General features: G+C 42.1%; 1 protein-coding gene across 2 annotated transcripts in view; it reads right to left on the bottom strand.

Annotated features, from left to right (window-relative positions):
• Positions 1–13807, bottom strand: part of LOC143362635 (uncharacterized) — a 114467-nt gene that overhangs the window by 35188 nt on the left and 65472 nt on the right. For both annotated transcript variants that reach the window (XM_076802981.1, XM_076802980.1), the window contains exon 9: positions 8892–9065. In XM_076802981.1, coding sequence (XP_076659096.1) covers positions 8892–9065 — 174 coding nt within the window. The remainder of the gene's footprint in view (positions 1–8891; positions 9066–13807) is intronic.

Here is a 13807-nt window from a genome sequence, read left to right as displayed (position 1 = left end):
GTCGCAGGTAGTAAATGCTTGTGGGGGTAGATATCCGGTGGTTAGTTGTCGGTGTGTGGTTGCTGTGTCGGGGTTTGCTAGGTCTTTTGTGATACTGTTTTCTATGTGAGGTAGCTTGCTGAAGTAATCTCTGGTAAGTTTTATTAGAAATGTGTCTATTCGTGGTATGTCGGCTATGTTGTACAGAGTTGTGTTGTTTGTGTAGTGTTGCCAGTTGGAATTTGCGGATCTGTGTATTTGGTTCCAGGCTCTTAGACACTTCCGCTCGAAGATTCTCAGTCTTTCCATCATTGTGTGATTGGTGTTCCACCAGATGGGTGCTGCATATGTTAATATTGGTCTTATTAGTAACATATATAGTATTGTTTTGGTTCTTCCAGGTAGGTGTTTGTTGTAGAACAGTCGGTTGTTAGCTTTAAATGCTGTGGTTGCTTTTATGAGTTGTTTTGTTATACATATAACAAGTTGTTTCTAGTTCTGTTTGTACTATGTTTACACGGTTGCTTGTGGTATATGTTACTAGGTCGTCTGCGAAAGCCAGTACAGCTGCCCTATTTGGTTTGTTGAATTCGAACGCCTTCAGGAGATCGCTGGTGTATATGTTGAATAGTATTGGGGAATTTACGGTGCCTTGTTGCAGTCCTTCTGTTATGTGGTATGTCTGTGTCGATGTTGTCTTTCCGTCCCATGTTACGAATTTTTTGTCGGTTGTCATGTCTAGTATCGTATGTATTAGCCATTTAGGGAATTCTTTACGGTGTAGTTTGTACAGGAGTCCGTTGAGCCAGACTGAATCGAACGCTTTTTCTAAATCTAGTAGGGCTGCGCCTACTAGCTGGTTGTTACTAATGTTATTGTTTATGTCGGAAATGAATTTGTGTATGGCGTGGGTTGTTGAGTGTCTGTGTCTGAATCCGAATTGGCAGTCTGGTATGATATTGTGTATTGTGCAGTGTTGTGATATTTTGTTGTTGATGACGGCTTCGTAGACTTTGCTTAGGCTTGGTGTTAGGCTGATTGGCCGGTAGCTGGAGGGGTCGGTCGGGTTTTTGTTTCTCTTTAATATTGGGAGTACTTTGGCCGTTTTCCAGATTTTGGGGAAATAGCTATTATTTATGGCGTTGTTGAAAAGGATTGCTAGATGAGTTATTATTTTGTCTGGTAGGTGTTTTAGTACTATCGGGGGGATTCGGTCTGTCCCAACGGAGGTTTTGTTTGGGAGTCTTTTGAGTATGATGTTTACTGTGTAGGGGTTGCAGAATGGTGTGATTTCATAGTCAGTGTCTTCTGGGTTTTTGGCGCTGTTTTGTTCTGAGAATTGAGTGATGGTAGTCTCGGTGAGTCGATTCGTTCTGAGTTCGTGTGTTAGTGTGCGAGCCGTGTTGTCTATTATTTCTTTCAGTCTGGTCCCGTTGTTTAGGTGCCGGGGGGAGTTGATCGTTTCGTAGTAGGCTCCCATGGCGTTAAGTTTGTCTGTCGGGGTAGTTAGGATGTAGCTGTCGTTTGTTTTTTGGAGGGCTGCTGTGTTACATTTGCTTCTGTCTAGTATTAGGTTGTCATTTTGTTTTATATGGATATCGTCTATTGTGGATGGTGGTTTCCGTCTGAAGATTGCGTTGATTTTAGGGAAAAAAGTGTCATTGTTTCTATTGTCGATTCGTTTGATCACGTTTGTCCAGTATTTGTTTATGGCTTTGGTGAATTCGGTTTGAATTTTTTTTGTGAGGTGTTTGTGGGTGCTTTTGGCTATTTTTGTTATGGTTAATCGTGAGTTGGGATCTGTTAGGTGTAATTTATGTAGTAATGTTGTTAGTGTTTTTTTGTGTTTTTGGAGTTTGGCGATTTTTTTGTTGATGTATATTGTGGTGTTGTTGCGTGTCTTGAATTGGGGTGTGTGTGTGTCTATTGGCATCCTGATTGCGTCTGTAATGGCTAGCAGGTTGTTGTCGATGTCCGTAATGGATAGGTTGCGGTCGGTAGGTATCATGTTTGTGTAGTGTCGGTCTATGTCTTTTGTAAAGGCTTTCCATCTAGTGGCCTTATAATTTAGTTTTATGGCTTCTGGGTAGGTAGCTGGAGGGACGTTAGAAGGGAGTTCGAAGCTTGTTGGATTTTATTTCATAAATAGAACAAAATGAATCTATTATTTCTTTAAAAGGTAGGATCGATTGAACCGGCTATTGACCTGTATATGCATACATTGTATCTTCAGTTAATATACATTGTATGTTGTCCCCGGCATGGGACCCTCGATCTTCAGTTGTTAATATTGGACTGTTGCTCCTCTGTTTCGATCTCTTGTGTTTCATTCGTAACGTTTCTTTCGCTGTGTAAAGACGTGTCTCACAACGTGCTTTTAGAGTTACCATTCTGATATAAATCTTATTTCGTATTTAATAATAGTGTGGTTTTCTTTAATACCCATACTCCCAATAAAGCTCATTGAAACGGCCAAGTGGTCGCTGTTGTAGGGCAGTGTACTGGCTTTCCCGGAGGTATTGTTTGTAAGCTGTAGCCTGGAATCTGCGAGGCAGATGTCCAGGAAAGACAGGCCCGGTTTGTATGTGGGGGTGGAGGTTGTGATAGTGTTCAGTCTATATGTGAGGTCGTTTTTGTTTTCCCATTTTTTGAAATAGCGTCCTCTCTGGTTGTTTGTTGTGTCTCCCGAGTCGGTTCTTTTGGTGTTTAGGTCTCCGGCTATTATGTAGTAATTGTCGGCGTCGTGTAGTTTTAAGGTGTGGAATAGGTGGTCGAGTTCTGTGATGTATAGTGTTCTGTTGTCGTTCGTCGCGTATGCACTTATTATGTATAGTGTGTTGTTGTTTTCGGTTTTTGTCTTTATGATCGTGTATTCTAGGATTTTATTGTTGGTTGAGGAGGGGGAGTGTACCTGTTCGCAGGGGATGCTGTTTTTATTAGGATTGCGGTTCCGCCGCCTTGGATTGCATTGGGCCTGTCTTTTCTGTATAATTTATAATTTTTGAAGCTAAGGATGTGTTTAGGACTGAGCTTTGTTTCAGAGAGCAGTATTATATCATGCTTATGTTCTTGGAGGAATTCTTTCAGGTCGAGTCTGCGTGGGTGTGTGATTATCGAGTTTACATTGATTGAAGCGATATTTATGGTGGTAGGGGGGCTGGTGGCGTTATACATTGTGCTTTTCGAAAAGTGTATTAAGAACGAATTCTATTTTCTCTGAGTTTAAGGCTACCTGGGTGGCTATTTGATTTAGTTGCGAGGCGATGAGTGCTGCTATTACGGTTTTTATGCTGTCTATCCATTCGGTTGGGGGTTGCAGGGTCGTTGGCTTCTTGGTGTTTGGCGGGTTGGGTGTTCCGATGTCCTTCGATATGTTGTTGGTGTATGCTGGATGCTGCGTTGTCGGTCGTTCTTGGGTCCTCTGGTCATTTGTGCGAACGTGCAGTTGGGTGTTACAGCTGTGGCTATTTTTTGTATTTTCTTGCTGGTTGCTTATCGATTTTGATTGCGTGTATCTTTTTTTAGTTTGAGGGCGAATTTGATATATGGGCAGCATTTATATGAGGCTGGGTGTCCGGCCTGTCCGCAATTGGCGCATTTGAGATTGTTTCTGTTGTCAGTGTTTGTAAGCGGGCAGTTCCCTGGGCCGTGGCTTTCGGCGCATTTCACGCAGCGGTAGTTTAGTTGGCAATTTCTGCTCGCGTGTCCAATTCTTTGACATTTTTTGCATTGGAACACTTCCGGTTTCCAGAGGTGTTCCCATCTGACTTTTTGGTAGGCCAACGTTTTTATCTTGAACAGGTTGGCGGTCTTGCTTTCTCTGTTGATTTGCACTAAGTAGTGGTATTGGTCGGGCTTCTGTTTGTTGTAAATGAATATGGAGATGTTGTGTATTTTTGTATCTGGTAGGTTTAGTTCTTCGATTTCCGTTTTTATCTCTTCTGCTGTGAAGTTTCCTTTAATTCCTTTTAGAACTATTGATTTTAGTTTTTGTTCTTTGGGGGTGTATGTATAGTGCTGAGTTTTTGTTTCGGTTAGTTTTTCTGTCAGTGCCTTGTGGGTTTGTAGGTTTTTTGTGTATATTGTGTGGGTGTCTTTGTCATTTTCTTTCACAATGAAGTCCTGTTTTCTTATATTTAGTGATAGAGCGGTACTGATTATGTTCCCTATGTTGGTGTTTAGGGTGCAGATTGGCGGGGGTGTATAGGTTTTTATTTTTGGTGGTGCGCTGGTTGGTTGTGCGTTAGGGGAATTCTCGTCTAGCTCGTTGTCGCTGTCGTCCGAAAGCAGCTGGTATTGGTTGTCGGTGTTTAGTGGGGTTGGCGTGTCGGCGAGGCCGGGTGCGGCTTTGTGTGTTTTTTTGGGGATTTCCCAGTGTCCGGTTGGCGCGTTTTCATCGTCTGCGGTGCCCAGGCTCTTTGTTGTTCCGGGTAATGGTGCTGCGGTGCTTTTTTTCCTGGCTGCCGTTAGATTGGGCTGTATTGCGTGTTTAAGGGCTGTTGTTCTGTTGCTTTCCTTTTATATGTCTTTAAACAGCTTGTCTACTTGTATTGATGTTAGCTTGGGTATTTTAGATGTGCCTGGTTTGCTGTTTAGTTCCTCTGTACTATTTTCTTTATTGTCTCCCTCATTATTGAGGCGTCTTTTTGGACGCGGGAGTGGGGTGGGCGCCACTGGGCCCGATACGGGACGAGCGTTCCTCGTCGGGTATCGGGGCCTGGCTTTTTTCTTGGAATTGGTTTCACTGATGTGGTTTAGTTAGTCACTTTCGCCTAGTGGCGCACTTGAGGGCTGCGAGAGCCTCACTATTGTTTTGTGCACTTTGTGTTTAGATGCACTATTCACTGTTTAGTCCGTTCACTAAGGGTTGCTCGATGTGTCTCGGTCGGCGTCTCGGACACGACTCCTCGGAGACCGTAGCTACTGCACCAACCGGTGCCGTTGAAAATACCTTCGAAATATTGGGATATATCCTGCATAGTATAATTGTCGTTTTTTGTACTACGCAATTTTTAAAGTCTGCACGATATTTCTCCGAACTTAGGGATGTTTAATATTACATAATATATTTTTACGATAATTATAACTTAGTTTTTCACGGAAAAAACGCCGAAAAAAGTGGTTTTTATTTTTTCCTACTATGACGCACCAAACGCAGGAATTTGAAAAAAATTGAGCATAATACTTAGGACAATATCTTATTGCTAAATTAATTCTGTTCTAGTCGCTCTTAGATTTCCATATGAAATCTGCATTTTTTCGATTTTTTTCGTGTTTTTCGATTTTTACAGTCAGAGTTTGCAACGGAAAAATCTGAAAACGACTCAAAGTATGTGGTTTGGTGTCCGACATGTGTCAGATTTTTTTCAGAATTTTAAATTGTCATTAAATGGGGAAAATGGGCCAAAAACTGGATTTTCGTTTTTCCTCTATAACTACCCTTACAGATGAGCTATAGGGCTAAAACTTGGCTGAAAGGTATCTTTTTTGGTAGGCTATCGAATGGCGCAAATTGGAATAAAATCTCTTCCGGGGCCGATTTGGCCCCCAAAACCGGCTATAGCCTTTGTCCGATTCTTTTCTAACCCACCCGACGAAGTCGAGTCACTCTCGGGCAACCCAAAAGTCTTGGGTAGCCCGAAACTCTCGGACCGCCCGATGTGTCATGAATAGACTGCGGATTTTATGCATTTATGATAAAAATAGGTACGCACAATTTAAAACAGCGGCCATACTAAAGAGATTTAAGAATATCAGCGTATTAGTTCTAGTTTAATAAGATAATTAAAGGAAGTGTGGTGTACACAGTATATACAGGGTGGCCCACATAACTCTGAACAGCTCAATATCTCGAAAACTATGCCATCGGTTTTAAAATTCTTAGTCTTAAATTGCATGGAACTGAAGGGCCTTTCTGACTACATAAACGTGAAGTGGCCTCCCTTCCCCTTTAACGGGGGAGGGGAGGTACCTTTGTAATTTTAAATGGAACCCCCTATAAAGTGTTACATATTTAGATTCTACCGGAAAAAACAAGTCAATTTTGTCTGAAACATTTTTTTGTCAGATACTTCCATGATGAGATATAACAGTTTGAAGTTTCGAGTTGTAGGTACTTGAAGCGCTCGGAAATAGCGTTATGGAATTATACGCGCTTGAGTCCTTTGCTTATTCATGAAGAAACAAAAAACAATAATATTTACAATTCTTGAGTTTGACTCACTTATCTATGAAAACGTTTTCAGTTTAGAGCTGTTATTCAAGCAGTAACATTGTGATTATGGCTACTTTTGACACAGAAGTGAATATGTTATTAACGTTAGGTGAATGCCAAAAAAATTTTTGAACGTTACGGGGTCAAAAAATGTCATGCAACATTTCATAATTTAGAAAAGCGGCTTCGCGAGCACGGTGAATTGTGTAAAAAAACTCGCAATAAACCTAAAGCTGTCACTAATGAAAATAATAGTGCCAGTATTCTTGCTGCAATTACATTAAATCCTCATATTAGTCAACGTACACTTGCACAAACATCACATATTAATCGTTCATCAATTCAACGAATTTTGAAACAGCAAAAGTATTATCCATATCACATGGTTTTATCACAAGAGCTTTCGATAGCAGATTACGATCACCGCGTAAGATTTTGTGAGTGGCTGCAGGGTGTTGTGGAAAACGACTTTTTGTGCAAAATACTTTTTTCCGATGAGACCACTTTTATGAATTCAGGGCATGTAAATAGACATAATCTGCATTATTGGTCCGTGGAAAACGTTTGGTGTGGCCTAATAGGACATTTTGTGATGAGACCTTATTTTCTATGAAAAAATCATTTGCCTGCGCTTTTGGAAGATGTGCCACTGCACGTTAGAAGAGAAATGTGGTTCCAACAAGACGGCGCTCCTCCACATTTTGCAATCACCACCAGGCAATTTTTGAACGAAAAATTTGGGAACAAATGGATAAGTCGTGGGGGACCTCGTCAATGGCCTCCTCGATCCCCCGATCTAACACCATTAGATTTTTTCTTATGGGGATATGTAAAGGACAAAGTTATGTTTGAACCACCGACGACAAAAGAGGATATGAAACAAAGAATACGTGACGCTTGCGCTTCAGTGACTCCCCAAATGTTAAAAAATGTTAGATCAACTTTGATGTTTCGAGTAAATAAATGTTTACAAGCCCGTGGTGGACATTTTGAACATTTAATATAAAGTACATTTTATTTTTTCACGAATAAGCAAAGGACTCAAGCGCGTATAATTCCATAACGCTATTTCCGAGCGCTTCAAGTACCTACAACTCGAAACTTCAAACTGTTATATCTCATCATGGAAGTATCTGACAAAAAAATGTTTCAGACAAAATTGACTTGTTTTTTCCTGTAGAATCTAAATATGTAACATTTTATAGGGGGTTCCATTTAAAATTACAAAGGTACCTCCCCTCCCCCGTTAAAGGGGAAGGGAGGCCACTTCACGTTTATGTAGTCAGAAAGGCCCTTCAGTTCCATGCAATTTAAGGCTAAGAACTTTAAAATCGATGGCATAGTTTTCGAGATATTGAGCTGTTCAGAGTTATGTGGGCCACCCTGTATATAAATAAAGATGTGCCGCGCGGGGTGTCGATGATGCGGTGGTGGGGGACCTGAGGGCCGGGGGCCGCTGTGTTCGACAGTCAGTCCAGTCAGTCGAATACAGGATAGGAGAGAGAACGCACCGCGCGGCCAGGTGTAAACAAGAGTCAAGTGTTGTTTTGAAATACTTCCTAACCTTGCATGCGACCACCGGACAGAGGGCCAGGGACGGGAGGACACCACAGGAAGAAAAAAATTTTTATTTGTCTCCTGTGTATTGCAATGAATACAAACATTTTTTATTTTGCATAAAGATCCGCAATCTAGTCATGAAGTATCGCGCACTCGAATCGAGCCGACTTTCTGCGACCCGACCCGAACCTAAATATCGGGCGGCCCGCACATGCTTAGTTTCTGAGTTATTAAAGTTTCTGTGTCACAATTCTCGTCACATCGTCTTAAAAGCCCTTTCAAGGGCATTAACAAGGTTTTTGAAATAATCGCCGGTCTATGTTTACATTATCGAGGTGTATTATTCTTGTTTACAATTTATACTTTATTTGGGAGCGTGTTCGGAGCTCAATAAGACGACGAGCTGAGGCTTGTATTGAGACAGGAGGTGAATATATTGAACATTGCCTCTAAGAAGATGTGACGAGAATTGTGGCACAAAAACTTTAATAACTCAGAAACTAACCATTTCCGGACCCATGTTAATATAACTTTTTTGTCTTCTCTAAGCATTAGGAATCTATTCCTAAAGTTTTGCCCACCATTTACGAAACACCCTGTACAGGTAACCCTCCTACAACACGGCATCTTATAACACGGTTTCGCTACCTGTACGTAACCCCCCTTTTTGTACTGGCTCTGGGTCTCATACAACACGGCATTTTCTTACTACCGGGAACCTATCTACCGTGTTATAGGAGGGTTACCTGTATATCTTACTGTCGCTTGGCTGTAGTCTACAAGATATTTACTGAAACCCACTACAGCGAACACGTGCTAAGCTTCGTCTTTGCTCTGTAATCCGTCTTTGCTCTGTAACTGCCAGTATCGCCAGGCCGGGAAAATTGATGGGAATACAGTTACCCTCTCTCTGCCATTACCGGATTAATCGCGCGACATTGTGACACATGCACGACAGAGATATCACGTAACCATGGCGACACTGGTAACTACCCTTGTTGTGGGTGTTGCGCCTTGAAACTTGCCAGAAAAAGTGTTGCCTTTGAGAGGCTAATCAAATAGTACGAACAAAGATCAACGTAATTTGGAAACACTTTTTACCCCCTTATCCGGCTACAACTTTTAAAATTATTGTTACCTTATTAGAAGTTGATTCAAAAGATTTGTCATTCCAAGAAACATCAGGATCAGTCCATATTGTGTGCACTGGTTTTGAATATTCGGTGGATCTCTGGGTTATATTTTTCGATAATTCTTCATCATAAATCGCAGATACAGATGGTTTTAATTTTGAACCATGACGATTTAAGAGCTAAAAGTGAATTATATGATAAATTTAGTTGGTTTTTATTAAACGTACATATGAGTAATTGTGATTATTAAAATTAATTTATTATAATTAGGTTGCTAGTGTTTCTGTATTTATGACGTATGGAATTTCTAGCATGCAAGAGAATATGTACATGAATCAAAATTAATAATACTTTTATTTTATTTTATTTTTAATTGTCATTAATTGTAATTAATACTAGAACCCTCGAGCACTACAACTACCTAGTTTGTGTTGCCTTATAATTTAGTCAGAGTTTTTTTCTATACTGTCAATAAAATCTCAATAATTGTAAAACAAAAAATCTAAAATCCGTCAGTTTTACGGGCCTAGCACCTTTAAGTGAGCAATCTCGTGTAGACAGGTCAAAAATCGATTTTTTCAAAGTATAGAAGCATAAAAATACTTTCCTGAAATTTTATGTTCATTAAAATGACAAAGACAATTCCAGAAAAATGATACTCCGGAGTAGTGGTACAGTACAAAGCTTTAATCCCGTTTTTCTTGAAACGCACTTTTTTCACCTGGTATAGATAAAAACTCAAAAACTACATGGTCGATGGCTCCGAAATTTTGACAAGCTATTCCGTATATGTGCTACGAGCTTTCGCCAGTACTAAAATTATATTTTTACGTTGAATTTATCATACCATCTTTTTTTACTAAAAAAAAAATTACCGACAAAAGAATGAAATTTCGAAATATACAATTTAAGTATTTCGCCATCTCGTCAATTTTTAAGATAATGTATTTATGTTGGTAGATGCGATAACGATAAACGTACTGATTCAGAATCATTTCGATTTTTTTTTGTTAATACATCCCGAGATTTCTAATCGCGTAAGTCTACACCAGTAAGTGCGACTTTTGAACATATATTTATGGCACGTGAAATAAGACCAAAAGACAATTAAAGCTGTATAAAAAATTGTTCTCTATGACGAAAGAGTAGCTAAATTAATTACAAAAAAAATTATAACGTAAGACGTACCATCACTGAAAAAAATCATAATTATTGTTAAATTTTTGCAACCAGAATAATATCAGATCAGCATTGTTATTTTCACTAGTACCAAAAAAAAAAGGGAGAGTGTCGATGTTATGTTATTGTCAGTCTGTGGACACACTTCTTTTAAAATAAATGTAAATCATGTGAATTTGCCGATGCTGATCTGATGCCGTATAGATACCTATTGTTAAGTGAGCGACAATCTTGGTTAAACTTTACCTTGGCAACCCAGAAATTATGAACTCTTTTTTTAAATATAATCCTGTATACTTTTACGAGAAAATGCCAAAAATCCAGGATTTTAATGTTTGGAATTCACTGGTTTAAAAGTTATGTGTGTTTGAAGTTGAGCCATTTTAAGCGTTTTGACGGTGCCGTCATGTGTACTCAGCGTCGCGCGTCGTCTAACGAGCGGAGCCACTACAGTGAATCCGCTTTATATGTCTGAAACTCGGGTCTTGTCGTGCTCGGGACACTATTCGGGAACGTAGAAAAGAACAGCGATAGTCTGGCGTCTTTTACAGCCCGCCGCGGTCTGTAAACACGCCGTAATTCATGTGTCTTACACGATACATGCCAAAGTCACAGCGTCATCATTGCTGCCGACGAGACCTTACTTTCTTTGAAGCAGTGCCGAACGTAGAAAAGGACAGCAAAGTTCGAGGACTTCCCTATTTATATTATTTTTTTATGGGACTTTCACCAACATATTCCTGATTATTTTTTATGGGACTTTCACCAATATATACCAAATATAATATGATTCCGTTCATTACTTGTGTAATGAACGATTGAAGTTTCGGACGCAAAGAAAGACAGGCTATGTCGCGATTGCGGCCTTGGTTCCCGGTTAATCGTGATTTTATAATAACGCGCCTCAGAATGTCGGTGTCCACGTGGGCTTTACCGGCATCGGCGCGTGCGTGCACTACCGATTCCGCGAGCGAAACTACCGCGCCGCGGTTCGGCGCTCAGTCTCCAAAAACCCGTCTTGCCACGTGCGCGTGCTCCGCCGCTATACCACGTTGGTCCGTAAAGTAAAGTCTGTGACCTTTTCAGTTGTACTTTCGGGATTAATCTGTCTCTGTATCTTCTTCTCCGCTAACACGCTCTCCGTGCGCGCCCGCGACGGCAATCTCTTGCTCTCGAGCGAAATTTCAGCGAGCCGCGATCTTGCCGAGCTCTCCCGCTGCGAAATTTTCCATCTCGCTCGCGTGCGAACAGCCTATGAGAAGGAAAGAGTTACGGAGAGTCGAAGCGTTACGAAAAGATGAAAGACTGGCGTGAGCTCAGGCCTTTAAATAAAAAATTAAACTTTTTTAATATTAATTATTTTTTTACGGGACTTTCACCAACATATATGTATTACTGTCACCGAAGACTGTCACCGACATACCCGACCCATGTCATGTTGACACTTCTCGGCGGCGGCGGCTGTCGAGCTTCTTGGCCCCTCACGGGGTATACCCCACGGTAGTAGGAATATTTCAACGTTGACTAACTTAGAAGTCTAGGCGCCTTATAACCTGTTTTCATTGTCTTGTTACATATGGAGACGTTTCTCCACGTTCATTCGATTAGAAGTTCTAATCTCTTTTCTGAGAACAAAAAGCGTCCCAACCGACCCCTTGTTTATAAAAGGGATGATTGTGCTCCGGCTGGACGCAACTGGCACGAAGCATGATTCAGTAACAGGACCGTACGATTTCCTAATATGGAAATCTTGAAAACATTCCCTTCTGGAATGTTTTATCAAGATAGTCTCTGATAGGAAACATCCTGGCTAACCCTTCGTTTTACCCCTTTAAACAAAGATCCAGCTGCAAACCTTAAACTCACTCGAAACGACAAATACGAGTATGCGACCGTAGAATAAAACAGACACATTTCCCTCCCATTTTTTAGGGTATATAAACCCATTCATTTTCATCCTCTTCGGTTCAGTCGAGAAGCGGTTCAGTCGAAATTCAGACGCGGTTCAGTACTCGTACAGTCACGTCGCGTCAATTCTAGTGAGATCGGGTTAAACTCCCTTTCGAATCAAACGTAACCTTATAGAATCCGTTAGTTCGTGTATATTCTATTTGGCTTTCAACAATCGCTCTCCGACCCCGCATTGCCAGTGCGTCAACAACGTGCATCATAGGTAACAATTTCTCCAATTGTACACTTATTACATTCACTCGCGACACAAACAACTACATTTGTAATTATTTCAATTCAGAATATATTTGTCTTGTTTGTTAACTCGCGTAATCTACAACCCTTAATTATTGCCTAATATCCTAATCTAATAATTGAACGTTCCCACGCGATACAATCTTACCGCTCGGATTGTATCAATTAAGATATATATAAGTTACGAGGCTAACCAATCTTAAATTCAAATCAACAAAGATTACAATATTAACTAACAATCGAAACCATATTTCTGATAACAACCCCTCGCCGGCCTCTCGCGTTGCTCGCAGCCCTGGCTCGTAACAGTATATGGCACTACAAGCACACGGTGATGTCGATAACGAAGATTTGCAAGCGTGTCGGGCCGGCCTGGCGGCCGGTCCTCTCCGCCTTCCCCTACGAATCTAATCTTGACCACCTCCTCGTGGCTTCGCTCATTGGACGGTGTCTGAGTACATACCAATATGGCGACGCCTTTACTTGTCAAAACGACTTAAAATCGTTCAACTTTAAACATGCATAACTTTTGAATCAGTGAATTTCGAACATTAAAACTCCGATTTTTGGCATTTTCTCGTCAAGATCTACAGATCAGGATCTGGGATTATATTGCGACGAAACGGCGAAACTCGCGTTCCGTCGCGAGCTCACACAAGTGACCCGAGTGCGAGCCAATCCGCAACCGGCCCAAGCGCGAACTAATCAGAGCGCGCCGCCGCTTCGCGAACTTTTCGGACGGGAGCAGTGCCTCTAAGCACTACTGCTCGTCGCGCGCTCCGGCTCTCTCCCCACTACCCGATTCCTGATTCCGTCGATCCTGCGAAATTCGCTCATCGACCCGCGACCAGGCGCCGCGTTACATTCGTGACAGCCCTCGTTTGACCGCAGCCGCGTTCGGAGCTTGTCCCGTACGAGTGACGACGCCGGTGACGGTAAGCTAGTTCTCTGGGTCCGTCCGGGTGCGAGCGACCCCCACCGCGATCCGACTGGGGACGACGGGTGGGGCGATCCGTCGGTCCGGAGTCGGAGTAGGTTCGCGACCACCGTGTGCTCAGCCATCAGCGAGGGAACACCGATTCACTATTATCTCGCTGAGCCGCGGTGGTTCCCAGCCGTCCAGCTGCAGATCCAGGATCCCGTAACTCCTTCGAATCGGAGAAACACCGTCTTCGCGCTCCGCGTTCCGCCGTAAAATAGCGAGTCCTGATCGCTCCGCGTTACCGCCGTAATAAAAGCGGGTCCCGTTCGCTCCGCGTATCCGCCTCGACGAGCGAGTCCTGATCGCTCCGCGTTTCCGCCGTAACAGAAGCGAGTCCTGTTCGCTCCGCGTCGTACATCAGCGAGTCCAGATCGCTTCGCGTCCCGCCGCTTTATCATTTCGCGTCCGTTAACAATTAAGGTAGTAATTAAGTCTAGGTTAATTTGTTATTAACGTATCGCCTCCTCGCGCTGCTTACAGCCAGCGGTCTCACCGGAACTCGCCAGCCGGGACACCTCGTCCCACTCCGGGGCGAATCGCTGCCGGGAATAAAGT

This window comes from Halictus rubicundus, chromosome 17, assembly GCF_050948215.1.
Source record: "Halictus rubicundus isolate RS-2024b chromosome 17, iyHalRubi1_principal, whole genome shotgun sequence".
Lineage (NCBI taxonomy): Eukaryota > Metazoa > Arthropoda > Insecta > Hymenoptera > Halictidae > Halictus > Halictus rubicundus.
Note: the sequence above shows the minus strand (reverse complement) of the source record. Positions and strands in the feature narration are given on the sequence as shown.